We start from the raw sequence: 23447 nt of genomic DNA on the forward strand, positions 1-23447 counted from the left end.
AAAAAAAAAAAAAAAAAAAAAACCCTAATTGAGTTGCATTGTTGTAGCAGTGTCACAGATCAGCAGTTTGCTTAAAGAGAACCTGTCGTCAGAATTTTACTGGTGACGGGTGTGAATAGGCCATGCATAGTATACTATGACGCCCTGATTGACAGCTCTGCTCCCCTTCTATAGATTACCTGGCTCTCTGCCAAAAGTCCTAGTCAAGGCCTGTGGTGATGCCACTTTTCAAATCCCAATGCTTGCCTCCTCCATTTGCATAATTCTCTGCTCGACCACCGGAGCTGATTATTCAATTATTTCCCCTCCTGTTTCATGTCAAGTCTCATGATGACTTCTGCTCAGTGACTCGATGAGCCTGAGTGAAGCTAGACAGGCAGGTGCCAGAGGAGCGCTGCCTAGTTGAAGTGCGCAGAGAGATTGTGCATGCGCAGTATCCTGCTGGGCGCATCGAGCAGCGAACTGGATATATATACGTCTCACCACGCAGGCGCAAGATTTCTGTCTGGTGAGGCGATGCCATCATGAGACTTGACATGAGGTGGGAGGGGAAATAATTGAATAATCCGCTCCAGGGGGGGTGAGTGGAGAATTATTCTAATGAGGAGGCAATCATTGGGATTTGAAATTAAGGCACCACCTAGGACTTGACTGGGACTTCTGGCAGAGAGCCAGGTAATCTATAAAGAGGATATTATGGGAACGGAGGGGAGCAGAGCTGTCAATCAGGGTGTCATATAGTATACTATGCAAGGCCTTTTTCAGACCTGTCACCAGTAAAATTCTGACTCCTGGTGACAGGTTCCCGTTCATTGCATCACACACGCAAGTGTGGAACAGGCCTTACAACTTCCCTTTTTAAGGGCCTTTTACACAATCTGATAATTTGCTAAACGGTGATCATGGAAGTGCTTGTTCCTGGTCAGAAGATAATGTTAAGTGCACGACGAAGAGCACATACACACACTCGCAAAACAAATCCAATTTTCATATATGGGTGATATCTACATGTTGTAATAGATGATGTGGAAAATCCCTATATAATGCCATACTGTAGACAACTTAGGGTTAAAGTACCCTGGTTGGGGGGGGGGGGGTTTAAAGATGGTTTAAAAAAAAAAAAATTTATTTTATTAAAACATAAATGTTCAAATCATACACATTCCGCGTCCAACAAAATGTCCTGTCTATCAAAATCTACTAACGATTATTCCTGGCATTGAACTCCGGCACAAAAAATAGCACTCTAATCTCCAAAATGCCACTTTTTTGACAATTGATCACAATTTACCAAAAAGTGATTAAAATGTGGTACACTCAAAATGGTAGCTCCTCACAGAAAAACTGACACCTCACACAGCTCCGTACACCAAAGTAAGAAAAAGTTATTAGCGTCAGAAGATGGCAAAACCAAAAATAAATTTCATACACAAGGTTTTAATTTTTTTTAAATGTATTAAAACAATAAAACTTGTATAAATTAAGTATCCCCATGATGGTACTGAACCAAAGAATCAGGTAGGGGTGTTGGTTGGAGCTCAATGTGGAAGTCATAAAAACAGAGTCCAAGGTGCAAATGTCTTTTTTTTCACCACATTTTTTCCGCTTCCTAGTGCAAGGCATGAAATAAATACCATCACTGCGAAGTGTAATTTGTAATGCAGAAATAAACCCTCATATCTGTACACAGAAAAATGTAAAAGTTATAGATTTTTGATGGTCAGAAGAGAAAAATTAACAAAAAAAGGCTGCATCCTTAAGGGGGTTAAAGGACATCTACAACCAAGATGAAAGACTGTATGCAAATGAGCCTGAGGGGCTCCAGGCTCCTTTGCATACACTTCTTCACTGGTAGATTTATTGGTTATTACACCAAACTCCATCTCTATATGTGCATCCATGTTTATTTTCTAATGTGTTTCAGGCTACAACTCGATGCTGTAACATGTTTATTAGTGAGAAAAACACTGATGGCTTCTTGTTTCTAAAAGCAGATCATCGCACTACAGTTACAGCATCCATTGCAGTATTTGGCATAGTACAGATAGTAACATTTGCATCTTCTCCAATCCAGAAAACTGGGAAAACCTTCTCAGAAAAGGGCCATGAGAGAGAATGCAGGAGCTGCAAGCTACCATTTTGGATGCCATAGAAAGTCAGACTGCCAGCAGTCAAGTCAATATGAACGCCGATCTTTGCGAACATGGGTGACTGCAGCTTAGTTTCTTTGTTGTTATGCCAAAAAGAATGGTGCATACTACGTAGTTGCAGACTCCAGGAAGAACTGTTCCGTCCAATCGTACTATCAAGTTTCAAGGATCCATAAGCTACTCCTACTTCCACAAAGAAGGTGGATACAACAACCTCCCAGTAATGACTTCCCTCAGTAAAACCTTCAGTACACATCACCTGCCAAGACTGAAATTTTTTGGTGGCATCAGACACATGATTCTTCCTGAAATGTAATTTATGTGTGGCTTTACAGTTCTCATGTGATATCTCTATGTATTTGTTGGCAGTCTCGGGATTGAATTTCAGGTTACGGTAATCTGTAAAACAAACCAAATATATGTTATTCTTATATCCATGGTTGGAAGTCACACGCAGAGTAGATGAATGAGCTTAAAGGACATCTACCACCATATTTACAGGTGGACTGTTCCCAAACAGATGCTCCTTACCTTAGGGGTGATGGCATACTCCGGGCCATCTTTAATAATTAAATATTGACTTTTAATCTTTATTTAAATAAGACGGAGAAGCTCAAATCTCGCCTAGCCAAGCGCCTCCTGGCTCCGGTGGAATCTAATTTATTCAGGTCCCTTCCGTTTTCCTTCCTCCCTCCGGTGACATCACCCGTCCGTCTGCCAATCTCGCGCATGCTTGTGAGTTACCACCCAAAGCCGCAGCAAAGCCCTATGTGTGTCTCTTGCACAGCTGCACTTGTCTCCGGCCGGCTGCGCAAGGGAGGTAGCTCACGCCTGTGCGCGAGGTTAGAAGAGAACCGGGTGACGTCACCAGCTGTCTGCTGCGCTTGCTGGCAGCCTACATGGGGGGGAGAGGGGGTGCAGAAGGGGCATGAATAAATTGGATTCCGACAGAGCCAGGAGGCGCCAACGGTTCATTTGCATAAAGTTTAAAATTTGATAATTTGTTATAGAAGACGGCCCGAAGCATGCCAGAAGGAGTCGCCCATCAGCCCCAAGGTAATGAGCATATGTTTGCGGACAGTCTACCTCCTCTAAATGTGGTGGTAGATGTCCTTTAGTTGATCACATGTAACTGTAATGGACATCATTAGTTATCCCTCCTGAGATAAAGCAAAAAGAACAACTTCCTTTGGAACAGCACGTCCTTATATTACAAAGAATGGGTAACCTGTAACACCACATTTCTACTCACTTTTTATTTGAGAATAGTAAAGGAAGAACGAACTTCAACAGAACATAAGAAAATTGGTAACGAATAATCACAAGTAAAACCATGTCTTGTACATGGTACATTACTATTCCTCACTGACCTAAACCATACTGGCCGACATCTGGCAAGCTAGCCCTGGTACAGTGGGGCACACAATGATTTTTCGAGTTGATCACAGCTACTATGAAGCATTCTACTGGGTTTTGGGACATTGTCACTTACAGAGGCCTCTTTTTTGTGAGCCTTCTGTGTGGGCAAACATGACATAAATATATATATACTTTACCTTTGCAAAGTTGTACCCTAAGGGTGCTGATTTTTGCTGGAGTTCTCCGTGGAGTAGATTCTTTTGGTCCACATAAAACGTTTCCTGAGGTTCTTGCTATAGAACAAGCATCGTTCACATCAACACCAGTTGAAATATCTGATGTCTCTGCAGAAAAAACCCCCCAAGGCTCTAGTATTATTTGATACCACAACAACTATGGACATTTCTCACAGTATAGCAAGCTTCACACCAACCTTGACATTTTTTTTTTGGTTTCTCAGGATGTAACATATTAGGAAGCTCCTCCTGGAGCAGTCTGGTGACTTCAGGCATGATCTTAGTCACCGCTTCAATTTGCAAGTTTCCACATTGCTGAATATTTGGGGATCCTGGAGCAACCCCGACAGGCACAAGTTGAGGAAGATGCTGGAATGTTAAAATGAAATACTATGTATTGTGCTGTGAATACTAGACAACCCCCTAAAAGATGGGACATTCAATTGATCTCTCATTAACTGGTTCAGACACAAAGGGGGGCATTTATCATTATATGGCGTCCGGCAGTTTATGAAGTTATTAATTTTTTCACTTTTATTTTGTTTCTGTGTTAAATTGGTGTATAGGTGGTTTTCTGCGTAATTTGCAACTTTTGGCTTCAAAAGTCGCAACTGATGACAGATTTGGAGCAAATCACCTCTGGACAACTTGGCCCCCCCTGTACCAACCAATGTGCCCTCCTCTACAGTCAGTTCCTGAACGCCTTGCAGTAACCTCTGTACCCTCTTGCAGGCATCTCCTGTTCCTCTGCTCTGCATTTTGTGAAAGCACTTATTTGCTTCACACACTCCTGCTCCTGTGTGCCGTGATATTGCACCTGCTTTTTTGCGTCAAACTTTGCATCCTGTAAATTAGGCCATGCACGGAGTTGCAGGTTAAAGTTCTAACTGTACTTGGAGAAAATTACATCTTTTGTGTCTACTTTGTGCCTAACATTATATCGTACAAAAAAGCTAAAAAGCAATGAAATACACTCACTGGCCACTTTATTAGGTACACCTGTCCAACTGCTCGTTAATACTTCATTTCTAATCAGCCAATCACATGGCGGCAACTCAGTGCATTTAGGCATGTAGACATGGTCAAGACAATCTCCTGCAGTTCAAACCGAGCATCAGTATGGGGAAGAAAGGTGATTTGAATGCCTTTGAACGTGGCATGGTTGTTGGTGCCAGAAGGGCTGGTCTGAGTATTTCAGAAACTGCTGATCTACTGGGATTTTCACGCACAACCATCTTTAGGGTTTACAGAGAATGGTCCGAAAAAGAAAAAACATCCAGTGAGCGGCAGTTCTGTGGGCAGAAATGCCTTGTTGATGCCAGAGGTCAGAGAAGAATGGGCAGACTGGTTCGAGCTGATAGAAAGGCATCAGTGACTCAAATCGCCACCCGTTACAACCAAGGTAGGCAGAAGAGCATCTCTGAACGCACAGTACGTCGAACTTTAAGGCAGATGGGCTACAGCAGCAAAAGACCACACCGGGTGCCACTCCTTTCAGCTAAGAACAGGAAACTGAGGCTACAATTTGCACAAGCTCATCAAAATTGGACAGTAGAAGATTGGAAAAACGTTGCCTGGTCTGATGAGTCTCGATTTCTGCTGCGACATTCGGATGGTAGGGTCAGAATTTGGCGTCAACAACATGAAAGCATGGATCCATCCTGCCTTGTATCAACGGTTCAGGCTGGTGGTGGTGGTGTCATGGTGTGGGGAATATTTTCTTGGCACTCTTTGGGCCCCTTGGCACCAATTGAGCATCATTGCAACGCCACAGCCTACCTGAGTATTGTTGCTGACCATGTCCATCCCTTTATGACCACAATGTACCCAACATCTGATGGCTACTTTCAGCAGGATAATGCGCCATGTCATAAAGCTGGAATCATCTCAGACTGGTTTCTTGAACATGACAATGAGTTCACTGTAGTCAAATGGCCTCCACAGTCACCAGATCTCAATCCAATAGAGCATCTTTGGTATGTGGTGGAACGGGAGATTTGCATCATGGATCTGCGGCAACTGTGTGATGCCATCATGTCAATATGGACCGAAGTCTCTGAGGAATGCTTCCAGCACCTTGTTGAATCTATGCCACAAAGAATTGAGGCAGTTCTGAAGGCAAAAGTGCGTCAAACCCGTTACTAGCATGGTGTACCTAATAAAGTGGCCGGTGAGTGTAAATCCCCACAGTGTTTTGCGTCTTTAGTACACAATTTTGCCCAGCACTCATTGAGAAAACCACCTTCTGTGTTCTTTTCAAGGCACAGATATCAGAAATCACGACAGCCTGCCGTAAATATACAGCACGTGGTTGTGATCCTGATCAAACACAAGACTGTTCATGCATCCAGTTGACCATGTAATAAATTGGTGAGGCGAGAAATATCTGGCCTGAACAAAAGATTTCATCAAAGTGGTTTTCTCTAGACATGTTCACATTACATTATACAATGAAATATTGCAGTAAATCAGATGTATACAGCAGGGAGGGCGTAGAGTTTAGAAAAAGTCTTTTAGAGTTAGAATCCTCTATAGAGGACATGGCTTTTCACTTGCAGTGAACATTTAGACAGTAGGTCAGGCAGTCCACAGGTTACGTACAAGACAGGTTCTGTAGGTTTGTTCTTAAATTTAATTTGTATGTTAGTCGGAACTGTATATTTTATAACTGTAACCCCAGCTAAAATTTTTAGGTCTCTGTGACAATTGGATTTTAAAACTTTTGTGTTGTCATAAGAATCAGGATTAACAATAAAGCTTAATTGCAGACACCTGTGATAACTGTTATAGCTGATCATTGTAGCCTAGGACTAAAGTACAGTAAATTACCAACATTCAGAGGTTCGTTGGTAACTAGACGTCTGTAAGTCAGGTGTTCTTAAGTTTAGGACCACCTGTATCTTTCTAATCAAATTTTTAATAAAATAACCCCTACAAATATTTGAAAAAAAAAGTTGATGGTTACCCTTTAAGACTGTCTAAGGCTACATTCACACGATGTATGCCCGCCGTACCGTAGTACGGCGGGCATACATCGGCGCTGCGGAGAGGAGCAGGGAATGAGCGCTGCTCACCCCCGCCCCTCTCCATAGGAAGATACAGCGCACGGCGCCGTATCACGGGAAAAGATAGGACGTGTGCTGCACCGCACCGCTCCCGTACAGGGCCGTGAGCCCATAGAAGTGTATGGGGGACGTATACCGGGCCGTATATACGTCAGCCGTATATACGTCCCCCATACATGTGTGTGAATGTAGCCTAACTTTGAACTCACAGTTACAAAAGTGTAAATAACTTGCTGTTAAACTAATCTTTAACACAACTTTACAAGACCCTTTAGTTTACATGACACATTACTTTACCTCAAGAAATGTAACCCCATCACTCCTTAGCAGCCTTTCGGCCTCAGCCCGATGCTTCTGCAGCTCGTCAAGATGGCGCTGTAGATGTGTTACATGATCTTCTGCCTGTGTCAGCGCCACATTCTTGTCACAGTTTACAGAATTCACAACAAGGATCTGACATTCATCCAATGACTTTCGCACTTGTTCAAACGTAGTTATTATTCCAGACACAATTTTTTCATAAAAAACCTTGGGAGAGAGAGTCATTGGAAAGGAAAGTCATTTAAGAACAGGTGTGGACATTTCTGGACTAGCACAGCATAATAATATAATAACAATAACCTTTATTTATATAGCGCCCACATATTCCATAGTGCTTTACAAATCGTAGGGGACATATAGAAATTAAATATAGTGGACCCACTGGACCACCGCGAACGATAACATAAGCCGACACCTGGGACCAGAATCTAAGGCCGGTTCCACACTTGTGAGTGTAATGAGATGAACTTGCATCACACTCGCAGCGCATGCTGCCCGGGTCTCAGTTCCTGTTTGCAGCGTTCGTGCCGGGAGACCCGGACAGCATGCGCTGCGAGTGTGATGCGAGTTCATCGCATTACACTCGCAAGAGTGGAACCGGCCTAAGTGGTAACCGGTTTTCACCAGAGTCCGGGGTCACCATGGAAAATCAATAAACAGGCAGAGAGCAACAATACAAGCTTGCTCAAAGGCATAGAGCACAAAGATCCGGCAGGGAATGCTGCGAGAGTTCAGCTTTTAACTATTTCCTGGAATGGCCAGCATCAATCAGTCATGCGCTAGCCCTTTAAATCTTTGCGAGCCGGCCCATGTGCTCCCTAGGAGGCGGGAACGCACACACACAGCCGCGGGAGCCAGAACAGGAATGGGGACAGTTGAGTGGCGCTGGCAGGGCACTGGTGAGCCCATGACCCGCAATATGGGTCGCAGGAGCACCCGTTACAGTACTAAATTACAAAGTGCAAACAATAGGAGTGAGGGTCCTGCTTGTAAGAGCTTACAGACTATGAGGATGATTAGAACCAATTTAGCAAACATCCAGGGACATCTACAAGTTTGCTTCTCCATCCAAAGTATGGAGTTACCTGCTGAAATTGTTTGCAACATGCCTTCCTAGTGTACATGGTCATTATATAATGGAATCCCGTCTGAGCCCTGCAATGTCTGTATATACAGTGGCTCTGCAGGGGCAGGACATGGGGTTTTGCCTTCTCTAACTTGCTTAGGTTTTACTTATGCGTTATGACTTTCTGGTACACAAAGCAGTGGCCTGATCCCGCCAAAATAAAAGTTGTATGCCCATCAAAACAGACAGCCCCTTTACAGATGATGTTGAATAGGTGTCGGAAAATAACAATGTCTTTGAGCTTGGACGACTTACGGATTCCCAAAACAAAGGCTCTGACTGCCCTGAAAATAACTGATTCTCTTTGGCACAGTTTTCTCCTTTCTTACCATACATGTGTATTTAGGAATGATAGCTATCAGGCAAAAATCTTATGTGTATAGTAAGCCCTAGTGATTAAATGAATTGTTCCAGTTATTTCAGTTATCCCATATCTGCAGGATAGAGAATAACAAGATGATCGGTGGGGGTCCGACTGCTAGGGCCTGCACTGATCAAGAGAACAGGACCCTCAGCATTCTAGAGAACAGGGGTCCTGTTTCAATAACTGATGGAGCGTCAGTCACTGAAGATAGCCATGCCTTGTGCTCTGCCATTTCGAACAATACCATACAAATGAATAGAGCCCCAGCCATTAGTGAGAACAGGATCCCATTCTCTAAATTGTAGGGGGTCCTGTTCTCAAGATTGGTGGGAGTTCCAGCAGTTGGACCCTCACCGATCAGCCTGTTATTCTCTATCCTAAGGATATGGAATAATTTAGGTAGTTGCAACAACCTCTTTAACACTACTACATGAACACATTGGGGAAGATTTACTTACCCGGTCCATTCGCGATCCAGCGGCGCGTTCTCTGCGGAGGATTCGGGTCCGGCCGGGATTTATTAAGGCAGTTCCTCTGACGTCCACCAGATGTTGCTGCTGCACTGAGGTTCCCAGGAACGCACTGGAATACACCAAGCCGGGCTGAGTGAAGGTAAGTGCAAGCTCCGCGACACATTTTTTGTTTTAAATGCGGCGGTTTTTCTGAATCCGCGGGTTTTCGTTCGGCCACGCCCCCCGATTTCCGTCGCATGCATGCCAGCGCCGATGCGCCACGATCCGATCGCGTGCGCCAAAATCCCGGGGCAATTCAGGGGAAATCGGCGCAAATCGGAAATATTCGGGTAACACGTCAGGAAAACGTGAATCGGGCCCTTAGTAAATGACCCCCATTACCTTCATGTTTTCTATTTTAAGTTTCCATTTTTCCATCTCTTCTTCCGTGTGCTTCTGCAGGCAGTCACTGGCTAGGAGGTCATTTGAAAGTTTCATCTGTATAGAAGACATAAAGAAAAAAATGTGTTTTACTTGGGAATTTACACTTAGACTAGAGCATGAAGGAAAGGGATTTTTTTTTATCACAAAAAGTTTTATCCCAATTTTCTGATATACGGTACATAGCAGACAGTCTTATACTACACCAGATTTATAATCCAGCATCAATTATAGGCATACAGTAAATCTGGCGCAGCACATGACTATACAGTCTAACTTTGCAACACTTTTGATAATCTCTTTCTAACCACCCTTAACAGGCTTTAAAGGGAACCTGTCATCAGGAGCCCCTCTTCTGGTTCCCCCATTTCCCCATAGAGAATAGTGTACACAAAACCAAAGTGTTTTTATTATAAAACGGCTTTTTCCAATAAAACTAAAAGTTAGGAGAAAGTTCACCTTTCTCTCTGCAGGGCAGTGTCCCATGGGAGAAGCACTTTCCCCCATAAACTGTTCCGCCATGCGTCTATTTCAAATATCCCTATATCTTGAGGGTGTAGCATGTATGTAACATTTTTTAACTATTATTTTTTTTTTATTTCTAGTTTTCACTAAGAACTGGGGCATCTATAAGAGCAACAGTCAAAGGGAAAATGACCCCCTGTGGGAACTGATGTCTGGTCAGTGCTGCACTGGGTCTGATCCAGCAGCTCTGATTAACCCCTACAGACAAGCTGTCAGTCAAGGTATTTGCTTACAAGCAAGTATTGCATATTACCCAGAGGAATAACAGAGGACAAGGAACACATACAGTAACGTCAGGGGTACGAAGCAAGGCGATACATGTTTCGGGTGGTGGCCACCCTTGGTCTGAATATACCTGTATATGTGTTCCTTGTTATACCTCTGGGTAATGTGCAATACTTATCTGTAAGCAAATACCTTGACTTGTTCTGAGGACGAGACCTTCTATAGCTGTATACAGGCCTACTGTGTTCTATTTATTATGTATATTTAGTTATTTTGACCATTGGTGGACTTTTTCTGTTTTCTTTTTAAATGGGTTTGTTTTAATTAATCTAATAAAGTGTCATTTTATGCATTATATTCTTTGGTTTTTGTTTCCCCTTTTTTGTGGTAATATTGGGAACAATCCATTTGATTTGGTGGGTGTAAATTGTGTCCTAATACTTGTATCGTTGGCACCTCTATACATTACACATACAAGTTATATCACATGACAAATAATCACGCCGTCACAGCTTTTCGCAAAAGAGGGAGTGGCAGGTATATGCTAATATTGACTCCTCCTCTGCTGAAAGGGCGTGGTACCAGGTAAGCACCGCCCCCGCGGATCTCACCTTCTGCTGTGCGCTCAGCTCGTCGATCTCCTGCAGGTCGTGATGCTTGCAGCCTTTCATTAGACACTTTATGCAGATGCAGCGACTGTCGGTGGAGCAATACATTATAAGTCCCTGGTGATGACGTTGGCATAGAGCGGGCACAGCATTGTGGGCACTGGTGTCTGTCTGCGCTGCGGGCACCGGGGCTCTGCTCCTCTCCAGAGCCTTCATGTCGTCCACCACCTTACTGAGGCTGACGTTCTTCTGCGGCTCCGGGCGCTGGGGGAAGGAGAGGCGGCACTCGGGGCAGGTGAAGGCGGAGGGCATGGCGGCCTCCCGGTCCCAGTGTGTATGGATGCAGCTCTGGCAGAAGCTGTGCCCGCACTGGAGGCTCAGCGGGTTGCTGAACACCTCCCAGCAGATGGGGCAGTTCAAATTGTTCCGCAGGTGACTTACAGGGTCCTCCGCCTCCATGTTATGGTCACAGACACCGGGGTGTGCGGGGAGGAGCCTCCGGAATGAAAGTAGTCCTGCTCCCATAACAGGAAGTGCTGCTACATGGCAGGGGACATGGAGGGGGAGATAGGGGCAGGGGGCAAACATACAGGCAAGCCCACCTCCTGACAGCACGGATATTGTGTAGCCTGTATTACTACGAGGAGGGGGTGTAATAGCCAGAGAACCCGAAGCCATAAGAGGCTCTGGTAATGCCCCCCCAAAGCCTTTGGAACCAGCCCCCTGCTCCTTCTGCGCTCTTCATCACTCTCTCTGCTGAAACCGAGCAGAAGCACATTATCAATACTGCCGCTAGGGGAGCACAGAAAGAGGTGTAATACTAATACCCTTGAAGTACTTGTGCTGCATTAGCAGAAATATAAAAGTTCATTTTATAATGAAAGTAGAAGAGCAGAGCTCCTTATATACCATATCATTCTTAGTATTAGGCAGCTTATGTGTGAAGAAATATGTTTTCAATTGTGCCACTTAAACCATATGTGATACTCTAGTCACATCCAGAGCTGCAATCATCTATCTACCGTTATACCATCTCAGATGACTGCAGCTCTGGCTGTTACTTGTAATTCTCAATTCCTTTGCTTATATGATCTGTGGTATTCCCAGGGCCGGCTCCAGGTTTCAGTGGGCCCCTGGGCGACAGCGCTTCACTGGGCCCCTTAGCAGTGAACTCACGTGGTGCCATCAAAAACGCAGAACGTTAAGATACCAATATTAATATACAGCCCCCCATGCTCCGTTAATATACAGCCCCCCATGCTCCGTTAATATACAGCCCCCCAGGCTCAATTAATATAACACCCCCCCAACCAGAATACAGTAATTAATATACCCTCCAGGATGCATTAATTAATATACACCCCCCCTAGGCTCCATTAATTAATATACATCCCCGCCCAGGCTCCATTAATTAATATACATCCCCGCCCAGGCTCCACTAATTAATATACATCTCCCCCAGGCTCCATTAATTAATATATATCGCCCCCCCCAGGTTCCATTAATTAATATACAACTCCCCCAGGCTCCATTAATTAATATACATCTCCCCCAGGCTCCATTAATTAATATATATCGCCCCCCCCCCAGGTTCCATTAATTAATATACAACTCCCCCAGTCTCCATTAATTAATATACATCCCCCCAGGCTCCACTAATTAATATACATCTCCACCAGGCTCCATTAATTAATATACATCCCCCCCCCCCCCCCAGGCTCCATTAATTAATATACATCCCCCCCAGGCTCCATTAATTAATATATATCCCCCCCCCCAAAAGGTTCCATTAATTAATATACATCCCCCCAGGCTTTGTTAATTAATATCCCCCCCCCCCGGCTCCATTAATTTATATACAACCCCCACCCCACCCCAATCTTCATTAATTAATATGCCCCCCATCCCACAGGTTCCATTAATTAATAAAATACACACTATTAGTGGCCAGAGAAAAATAATAAACGCTAACTTACCTCAAGGGCTGCTTGCATCTTCTTCATCTTCCGAGTGACAGCAGCGTCTACTGTGAGCAGCACTGTGAGTGCGGCGCTTATCTCAATTACATCGGCAACAAGTATGCCGATATAATTGAGTTTACTTATGTTGCCAGTTTGTGCCGTGGGCCACTCTGGGACCTCTGGGGCCCCGGCACTTGCCCGGGTAAGCCGGGTGCTGGCGCCGGCCATGGGTATTCCACTCACATCCAGAACTGCAGTCTTATCCTTGCCGTTATATACTCCAGTCACATCCAGAGCTGCAGTCATCTATCTACCATTATATTTTAGAGTACTGTATCTCTGGCTGTGACTGGAGTATCAATCTGCCGTTATCATTCTTCGCATAAGGATTACAAGGGGCGTTCTTAGCATTCTTCGCAAAAGGGTTACAAGGGGCGTTCTTGGACTGTTTTTAAACACTCAGCTTTTAACACTTGCATTTACAAAACACAAATGTTAATGCTTGTGTTAACACATGCTCTACCATTGCGTTAACAAATGTATACATTAAAGTCATGTTAACACACAAGTTAACATTAAGTTAATGGTTGTGTTTTCTAAACACAAATGTTGACAGCTGTTTAATTAGGCAAATCTCTCTCCAGCTGACTGCAGCTCTGGCTGTGACTTGAGTATCAATCTGCCATAATCATTCTAAGGGCTCTTTCACATTGGCGTTTTTTTCACATCCATGTTTCAGTGATTTCCATGAATGCCTCACAAATCCATTGATTTCTAAGGGTGTTTTCACATTGGCTTGTATTTTCACATTTGCGTTTACAAAATGCATTGCAAACGTGATGTTAACGCGTGTGGGTTTTAAAAATAAATTTCTGTTAACACAAGTGTTAACCATGTTAACAAATGTAAACAGTAATGTAATTAGGCAAATCACCTCCTCAGGTGTTATAATGCGTTTTAAAACGCAACCAAAACGCAATGTGTGAACACGCCCTAAGTGTAAGGTAATGGGGCAGATTTATCAAGCTGTCTGAAAGTTAGAATATTCCTAGTTGCCCATTGTAACCAATTACAGCTCAGCTTTCTTTTTACCAGTGCTCATGAATATTATAAAGGGGAGCTGTCGTTGGCTGCCATGGGCAACTAAGAATATTCTGACTTTAAGACAGCTTGATAAATCTGCCCCAATATGTTCTCAATTACGTCACTCTTCAATAATCAGGCGCACCCTGCACATTAGGGAGGCTTACTGAATGCCTTACTATTAAAGGGATATTCTGGGAATTTTAATGTCTGATACAAAAACCCATAATTCTATAAATAAATGATTACAACAAAACTCAATGTCATTAATCATTGAACTGAGCTAAAATAGTTTGCTGTTATGATTCACAAAATGTTATGGTCTTTCTAAAGCAGGTGGAGTTATCTTCAAGATGGCCGCCACTTGATACTACAAGTTCCATGATCCTTCCCCCAGTGATGATATAACAGACTGTCCTGCTCTGTTATCATAGTAATGATGTGTAACTGCCATCACTGCACATTACCTGACTGAGATGATGTCTCACCACAACACCGGCCATACTGGATGCAATGCAAGCAACTGACTGTAGTCAAACTTAGAAACTTAGCGGCCATCTTCTGTCCTTTGTCTGCTCCACAGGGACAAAATCAATAAATTGATTAAAGAACTGGTAGCATTTTAATTCTTCATTACAGTGTATGTCCACAACAGTTTTCTGTTGCAATATTTTAAATAACAACTAATTATATATTAGCTTGTTTTTAAGGACCCATGTGAAAATTAAAGGGATTGGCCACCTTCGTTCTATACCCCCGTAGGTATTATAGACAGGCAACCACTCCCCCATAGGTACTGTATACAGGCATCCCCCAACACCCCCATTGGTACTATATACAGGCAGCCCCCTAGGTACTATATACAGACAACCGCTGCCAACCTCTTTAAGTACTATATACAGGCAGCGTTTGTCAAGTTATTGTGCCCCCCAGCAGTTACACCCTGTTATTTTGGCTCCCAAGCAGCTTCCCCCTTTTATTGTGCTCCTCACAGCAGCTCCCCATTATTGTGCCCCCCCCAAGCAGCTTCCCCTCTTATTCTGACCCCCCAGCAACTCACACTCTTATTGTGCCCCCCAGCAGTTACCCCCTGTTATTGTGGCTCCCAACCAGCTTCCCCCTATCATTGTGCTCCTCACAGCAGCTCCCCGTTATTGTGCCCCCCCCAAGCAGCTTCCCCTCTTATTCTGACCCCCCAGCAACTCACACTCTTATTGTGCTCACCTCCCACAGCTCCCACTGTTATTGTGCCCCATCCAGCCGCTCCCTATGTTATTGTGCACTCCCAGCAGCTCCCCCTGTTATTGTGCTCCCCCAGCACCTCCCCCTGTTTTTGTGCTTCCCCAGCACCTCCCCCTGTTTTTGTGCTTCCCCAGCACCTCCCCCTGTTATTTTGCCCCCCCCCCCGGTTATTGTTCCCCTTCAGAAGCACCCCCTTTTATTGTGCTGCACCGATCAGCAGCTCCCCCTGTTATTGTGCCCCATCCAGCCGCTCCCTATGTTATTGTGCACTCCCAGCAGCTCCCCCTGTTATTGTGCTCCCCCAGCACCTCCCCCTGTTTTTGTGCTTCCCCAGCACCTCCCCCTGTTTTTGTGCTTCCCCAGCACCTCCCCCTGTTATTTTGCCCCCCCCCCCCGGTTATTGTTCCCCTTCAGAAGCACCCCCTTTTATTGTGCTGCACCGATCAGCAGCTCCCCCTGTTATTGTGGCCCTCAGCAACTCCGCTTGATATTGTGCCCTCCTTTCTCCCACCCCCAGCCTATTTCTAACCCAAATACACAAATTTTCCCTTAATCACAACATTCTTCTTTAATGTACCAACTTTCTATGCGGTACAGTATCAAATGCCTTGGAGAAGTTTAGATACACAACATCCACAGCTTCCCCCAGGTCCAGTCTGGAACTTACTTCCTCATAGAAGCCTGTCAGATAAGTTTTACAGGACAGATACCTTATGAATCCATTGTTTTTAGTTAGTTATGGTTAAAAATGTAGTTGAAAGCAGTGTAGAGTTTAGTAGGTTGAAAGAAATCTACCACTAGTTGTTAGTAAAATGAAACTATACATACTTACCTCTAGTCATCTTATCCACGGTCCCTGTGCTGGTCTTCTTTAATGTTGACACGCCAGGATCGCTGTTAAAAAAAAAGGGTTACAGTAATCCTGGCATGTCAACATTTTAATAATCCTACAACATCAGTATAGCAAGAAACTAGGTTTATATCTATAGACACTGGGAAAACCAAGAAGAAGAGGAAAAATTAGGACCCTTATCCTAACAATGCTAAATGTGATCCTACAAAGTGCTAGTCTGAATGGTTGAATGTCTCGTCACTCCTCAGACGCGCATGACTGTTCTACTCCATTAATCTCTATTTCCGTCAGCTCCATAAAGATAAATGGAGCTGAATAGTCATGCGCGGCCGTCTGCTCCATTAGTCTGAGGAACGGCGAGGTCCGTCGGACCCCTCGTTTTCACGACCTGTCAGCACTGAGACCCACACTGATCAGTAAGTTAGGCCTTATCCCATGGATAGGGCCTAACTTGTCTTTGTGGGAAAACCCCTTTAAATGTGTTTTTCAGGATTTTACGGATTGATTACCTGTGCTTAGGATATCCAGTAACTCCACAATATCTACGAACACATTAGTGAACTCCACTTCCTATTCCTAGGCTACTTATTTGTCTTGTGGCCTGGTTGCAGTTTAGTTCCGTCTAAGTCAGTAGTGGATTATAATACAGGCAGTTTGGGCAGTAACCTACTGTCTTAGCCTTCAAGGGGGCACATGGCCACCCAAACCACCCAGCAATTTTTATTTTGAAAATGAACTTCACCCATTAAATCCTCATACTTCTGTTCATGTCATCAAAACATAGATACATAAGAGCCATTTCAATTATATTAATAATAATATTTAGTACTTTGTACTTGTAGGTATAATAATTACATTAACATGGTAAACCCCTGATTCAACCACTGAGCTCCTCTGATCAGTTGGTTAGAAGTTCTGCACACCAGGAGGTTCCTGGGTGCTGACTGTGTACTTTGGCCATTAGGTGTTAGAGACCAAATGCCAATAACTAATAATATCCCCATCTACCAAGCACCAGTGCACAGCGATATAACTGACCAGCAGGTGACATGCACTGAATGACTCATCCTTATTTGGTCAGATCCAGGTGGAAACTGTCAGTAAGTTCTGTAGAAATAATGTAAAGCTAATTATTTTATATAAAAATATTTATAAATATAGATGGGATTTTCTGTTGGATATGTGTATTTAAATATTATGCAAAAGAGATTTGGAAACTATGAAATCAATGGATTCTCTTGGCATGGAACACTCACAGGAAATCTCTCTCCTGATTGGCTGGCATATTATGACATGCCTTACATTTATGACATCATGACGCTATATAAGCATGGAACACGCTCAAGAATTCTCAGACTCCATATTGGATATTGTCTTTTACATAGTGTCCTAGGAGAGCGATTTTTCTCAAATACTTTGGGTTTTGGGGAATTGGGGAAAAGATGTCACCCCCTTCCAGGGGTAAAGGGGGTGGCATGAAGAGAAAGAGAGAGAGTGAGGGCGAGGATAAGAAAAGAGCAAAAAGGAGCAGCAAAAAAGACCAGAACTGCTCCAAAAAGTATCTTCCAATGAGAAGAAACTCCCGAGCCCTGTATAGCCAAGGCCGAGCCGACACAGAGCGGCCTGAAAAAACAGGGGAGAAAAGAAAACTAGAAGATGAGGAGATGCTGACCAAAAAGAAAAAAAAACCTGATGAGTATAGAGAGGCTATGCCATCCACCAGCATCAACCCTCGTGGATTATCCCAATTCAAGATACACCAAGAACTTGCTAGAGGTGGTTTTGGGATTGTGTACTTGGCATCCACAATAGAGAAGAAGACCATGGTAGCTATAAAAGCCATTGCTAAAAGAAAGCAGAATGCCTCCCTCCTAACAGAAAAGAGTGTGCTGCTGAGATCATCTGGTAAGCCATACCTCTGCCAAGTGTATTCCGGATTCCAAAATGACATCTATGGATTCCTTGCAATGGAATACCTGCCTGGTGGGGATCTGGAAGAGGTCCTGGAGGTGGAAGGAGCTTTGGATGTTAAGACGACAGTTTTGTGCACAGCGGAAATTCTATGTGGCATTCAACATCTACATAAACTTGGAGTGATCCACAGGGACATCAAGGCAGAGAATATTCTCATCGACCGTCGGGGCCACATACGGATATGTGACTTTGGTCTGGCAGCAGAGAATGTCTTTGGCATAGATATGATCAGCGGCTTTTGCGGAACACAAACTTATATGGCCCCAGAGATCCTAAACAAGGATTACTATGACTCTGCCGTTGACTGGTGGGCATTTGGAGTGCTACTTCACCACCTGATGACAAACTCCTTCCCATTTGAAGAGGTTGAATCTGCCGAAGAGTTCAGAGAAATTGTCATGAGTAAGGAGCCCACCTTCCCCAAAAACATGACTAAGGAGGCGAAAGATATAGTAGCAAGGATCCTTTGCAAGGAAAAACGTAGACGCCTGCGATGGGGAGTGATAATAAAGCATCACCCATTTTATAATGACGTCAGTTGGGAGAAAGTTGAAAACCAAACTATTGAACCTCCCTTCCTGCACCGACTGAAAAGTAACATTGAGGTCTTCTCAAGTCCGTCCTTGGTTCTGTCATCACAACAAGAACCCGAAGGTCACACCCATCCAGAGGTCTGCAAATCCATCTCAAATTTCTCTTTTGACCTTTCTGAGTGCCCCATCTAGGTGACCAGGACATAAATCTCAGTGTTCCTCTCTGACCACCATTGATCATCAGTCAGTGTTAAGATCTTTACCACATGAGGTACAGTCAGTAAGTTATATTTCCATGTTAGTTGGTGACAATTTAGTGTATTGTTTTATTTCCTGTTGCAGTAGTTGTAGCAACCAAAAATGTATATATATATATACAAATGGTAGATTTCTATAAGTTACCATTTTTATTACATTGTAGAACAGGTGCATTGTGCAAAAATACTTTGTTTGTAAACATGTATCTGTCTTATTCTTGGAATACAATGTAATACATGTTGTTTCTGTCTTGTACAGAACATTGCAGCGGAAAGGGGAAGTGTACCTCAGCCTCCAGCATCCAGCTCACCTTGGCTCCATTTTTACTCCATCTGGAATCACTTACAGTGGGTAAGACACAGCTTCTATGATACAAGGATGGATACTGTCATGGAGTTACTTGTATATTACTACGTGAATGATAAGAATACATACAATAACAAGTTAGATTACTGTCATGTACTTATACAATGTTCTCTCTTTCAGCGTTTCTACACCCACCAGGACCCTTCTCCTCCTCTTGGACTGAAAGTCGCACATAATAACCATCTCCATGACTTGGATTTCATTCTTCTGCTGTGTGTGATCCAAAATGAGAACCACACAATGATCTGTGTCATACATTTGACATGAACAAATAATTTCTGAGGATTAAATACATTTTCATTCCTCACCTTTCTGTCTTTTGTCTATGTTATTTCATATGGTGTGCACAGTTTTATTGTATGTGGGAGGACATGTTTTGGTTATGTGGATGAGGTGCTGGGGATCAACAAAGAGTAAAAATTCTCACAAGTGTAGACTCTATATTCGTACATCACATTATACATAATATACAATGTATTTTTTAGAAATGTCTCCAGGACGCCATTGACTTGCGGAAGCTTGTGTTTTTACCACCATCATGGAGTCTGTTCCTCACAAGTGGCCTGCTGGAGGTAATTTTGCAGGGCTCTGGAGGAGGTAGAGGATGCTGTATGGATGCAGCTCTGGCAGAAGCTGTGCCCGTACTGGAGGCTCAGCGGGTTGCTGAACACCTCCCAGCAGATGGGGCAGTTCAGATTGTTCCACAGGTGACTTACAGGGTCCTCCGCCTCCATGTTATGGTCACAGACACCGGGGTGTGCGGGGAGGAGCCTCCGGAATGAAAGTAGTCCTGCTCCCAGGAAGTGCTGCTACATGGTAGGGGGCATGGAGGGGGAGATAGGGGCAGGGGGCAAACATACAGGCAAGCCCACCTCCTGACAGCATGGCATATGTGTAGCCTGTGTTACTACGAGGAGGGGGTGAAATAGCCAGAGAACCCGAAGCCAAAAGGGGCTCTGGTAATGCCCTGCCAAAGCCCATGGAACCAGCCCCCTGCTCCTTCTGCGCCAGTGGTGGCTAATCTATGGCACTGGTGCCAGAGGTGGCACTCGGAGCCCTTTGTGTGGGCACCCATCCTTCCCCAGAGATGACTCCAGGTATCTTCCTACAGTCCCAGACAGCCCAGGACTTGCTATTTTAAAGTGACATTGCTACCTAGAACTACTGGAGGGAGTGGGAAGGTGTGGACAGATTTGGATTAACATTGTAGCTCCTGCTCCGACCCTGACAATTCTTCCTGTTTATGGGACCCTACAATGATCATCCAAATTTCTTCTATTTTCTGCTCTATTGGTGTCCTCAGGGGCTGGTATCAATGAAAGCTGTGACAGAGAAGGGAGTATAAATCACAAATTAAATTTCTGTGTTGCACTTTGCGATAAATAAGTGGGTCTCGGTTGTAGTTTGGGCACTCGGTCTCTAAAAGGTTTGCCATCACTGTTCTGCGCTCTCCATCACTCTCTCTGCATAAACCGTCAGCAGCACATCAATACTGCTGCTAGATTTAATTAGAGGGGGAGAAAGAGTAAGGAGGTGTTTTTTTGGAGGAGGTGTAATACTAATACCCCTGAAGTACTTGTGCTGCATTAGCAGAAATATAAAAGTTCATTTTATAATGAAAGTAGAAGAGCAGAACTCCTTATATACCATATCATTCTTAGTATTAGGCAGCTTATGTGTGAAGAAATATGTTTTCAATTGTGCCACTTAAACCATATGTGATATTCTAGTCACATCCAGAGCTGCAATCATCTATAATAATAATCTTTATTTATATAGCGCCATCATATTCCGTAGCGCTTTACAAATCATAGGGGACAAATACAATAAAACATGGACAGAGCAGAAACATTCGTATGGAACAAGAGGAGTGAGGTCCCTGCTCGCAAGAGCTTACAGTTTATGAGGAGGTAAAAGAATATATAATGGTCAAGCCATTCTTCTTAAGGGAATAGAACAACATATAATAAATGGAATTGCTGTCGATTGACCCAGTCATCAGCCGTCATCTTATATACAAGGTCCAGGGTGAATGGGACTGCAGAGAAGTCTGGTGCCTGCTGGTTGCTGGATAACAGATGGGAGGAGGACACATGACGGGCTAGTAAAAGAGTTAAAACTTCATGATGAGTTTATGAGTGTTATAGGCTTGCCTAAAGAAATGGTTCTTAAGAGCACGTTTGAAACTTTGAAGGTTAGGTATTAGTCTGATAGTCCGGGGCAGAATATTCCCTAGAATGGGTGCAGCTCTAGAGAAGTCTTGGAGACGCGAGTGGGAGGTCCACACTAGGGTAGAGGTTAATCTAAGATTACTGGCGGATCTAAGAGCACGAGTTGGGCGATAGACTGAGATAAGAGAGGAGAGGTAGGGGGGTGCAGCATTATGCAGAGCTTTGTGGATGAGGGTTATTATTTTAAACTGTATTTGAAAGGAGACTGGCAGACAGTGCAGTGACTGGCATGATCTGGAGGCATCCGTGTAGCGTTTAGTCTGAAAGACGAGCCTGGCTGCTGCATTAAGAATTGATTGGATAGGAGAGAGTTTGGCGAGTGGAAGACAGGTTAGTAGAGAGTTACAGTAGTCTAGACTAGAGTGAATCAGAACAGTTAACATTTTACAGGTTTCAAATGTCAGAAACGGCCGGATTCTAGAGATGTTTCTGAGATGCATCCGGCAAGAGCAAGCAAGAGATTGAATGTGTGGCTCAAAGGAGAGGTCGGAGTCCAGCACAACCCCAAGACAGCGGGCCTGCTGCCTTGAGGTTATGGTGACCCCACAGACTGATATGGAAAGGTTAGAAAAATAGAAAGAGACACAGGCTGCGCCCCTAGTGCAATAGGTCACTTAAAAGTATGGTGAAGTATTAAGGGTATCTGCTCACCTGAAGACACCTTGTGTCTTATGCGTCTAGAGCAGATACTCGTTGTTCCGTCTGATCTCCAGTGATCGTAGGTGGGGTATGCTGCGTCTTCGCGGAGTCCGGTAAAGTAGTAGTGCCGGATAGGGAATCACAAGGATATATAGATTGGGCTATGTCTGACACAGATAGTGAGGTTGAAGATAATATTTATTTGAATGGTAAAAGGACTACGCGTTTCGGGGGTGGTCTACCCCCTTCCTCAGGTCCGTGACAAATGCTAAACAAAATGACATGGTAAAAATGATTTAGAAAATATATACATATAAGACTTTTTTTTGAAAGTTGAAATATATCCTTACTTTAAAAAAAAAAATGGATGTCTGTAGAGTACAGACCATGTGGTACATGTAATGACATATAATTCATAGCATAAAAGAAAATACATTTGGTACATATAATGACATAATAAATATCATGGAGTGATTTGTATAAAAAGGTGGTTAGTAGATATTAGTTAATACATAAAATTTCATGCATATATAAATTCATAGAATATAAACAAATAAAAAAAGATGATGCGATAAAAGTAGATAGGGCAGATGAAAAATGGGGAAATAATCCATAGTATAGTGGATGTAAGGAATGGGTCAATGGTGTGTAATGAATCAGAGCAGATGAAAATTAGGGGAATAGTCTATAGTATAGTGGATGTGAGGAGATGGGTCAATGATGTATAATGCATCAGTAAATTAATTATGTAAAATAGAGGAGAATTACCTTGAGCGCCGAGGTGCGGTGTGTAACCCAGGGTAGCCATAGGACGGCTGTTAGAGGGTGAAAAGGAGATTAGAAGATATGCTCCTGTAGTTAGAGCAATACATCGGATAGCAGGGGTATGGGGAAACTTACTCAGTCCGGTGGTGAAAGCTGTATACCTGGTTTCGGCGCGAAGTGTGCGCCCAATGGGAACGGGAGCCCTTTAAATGTGCAGGGGTGATATTGAAACTAGGCGCATGCGCAGTAGGTGGTGAGATCGCTGCTGTGGTGGACAGGGGGATGTAATGGATCGATAGTGTGTTGACACAGAGATGGTTACTATGTAGTGGCGATAGGGTATACAGGAATGGATGAGTTGTTCTGTAGATAGTGATTGAATTGAGCTGGGAGGAAATGCATATCATATGTGTAATTGGAGATGGTAGGGGGTATGAATGTATGAGTGGGTGAGAATGAATGTATGTGTATATAGAGTCGGATATGTGGTGTATGGTGTGTTGTAAAAGTGTGTGTATATATAAGCGAGTATGGATAAAGCTGGATACTGTATAAAAAGGTATGGATACGTATATGTATATATAAATGTATGGGTTTTTCAGGTACTGATGTGTCCAGGGATCTGCTGGAAGAAAAGGAGGAAAGAAACATGAAGCACAGTGGGAAGAGT

At 43.7% G+C, this 23447-nt stretch overlaps 2 protein-coding genes across 2 annotated transcripts; one reads left to right on the forward strand and one right to left on the reverse strand.

Moving 5' to 3' along the window:
* Positions 1-689: 689 nt before the first annotated feature.
* LOC140064543 (E3 ubiquitin-protein ligase TRIM65-like) lies at positions 690-11611 on the reverse strand. The gene is made up of 6 exons (XM_072111554.1): positions 10876-11611; positions 9476-9571; positions 7108-7338; positions 3943-4114; positions 3707-3853; positions 690-2549 (listed from the first exon to the last, which is right to left on the reverse strand). The coding sequence occupies exons 1-6, from the start codon at positions 11548-11550 to the stop codon at positions 1996-1998; spliced, it is 1875 nt and encodes a 624-aa protein (XP_071967655.1). The 5' UTR covers positions 11551-11611; the 3' UTR covers positions 690-1995.
* A 5742-nt stretch (positions 11612-17353) lies between these two features.
* LOC140064544 (protein kinase C delta type-like) lies at positions 17354-19446 on the forward strand. Its single transcript, XM_072111555.1, has 2 exons — positions 17354-18789; positions 19263-19446. Exon 1 carries the CDS (start codon positions 17454-17456, stop codon positions 18708-18710), a length of 1257 nt encoding a protein of 418 aa, XP_071967656.1. The 5' UTR covers positions 17354-17453; the 3' UTR covers positions 18711-18789; positions 19263-19446.
* Positions 19447-23447: the final 4001 nt, after the last annotated feature.

The sequence above is a fragment of the Engystomops pustulosus genome, chromosome 6, assembly GCF_040894005.1.
Source record: "Engystomops pustulosus chromosome 6, aEngPut4.maternal, whole genome shotgun sequence".
NCBI classification, from domain to species: domain Eukaryota; kingdom Metazoa; phylum Chordata; class Amphibia; order Anura; family Leptodactylidae; genus Engystomops; species Engystomops pustulosus.

Bases quoted from the DNA above. Each gene is read 5' to 3' on its own strand.
- LOC140064543 (XM_072111554.1), bottom strand. From the start codon at position 11,550: ATGGCTTCGGGTTCTCTGGCTATTACACCCCCTCCTCGTAGTAATACA. The intron at 3,854-3,942 runs GTTGGTGTGAAG...TTTTTTCTGCAG, and splicing joins ACCAAAAAAAAAATGTCAAG to AGACATCAGATATTTCAACT. The intron at 2,550-3,706 runs GTAAAGTATATA...TTTGTTTTACAG, and splicing joins TAGGGTACAACTTTGCAAAG to ATTACCGTAACCTGAAATTC.
- LOC140064544 (XM_072111555.1), top strand. From the start codon at position 17,454: ATGTCACCCCCTTCCAGGGGTAAAGGGGGTGGCATGAAGAGAAAGAGA.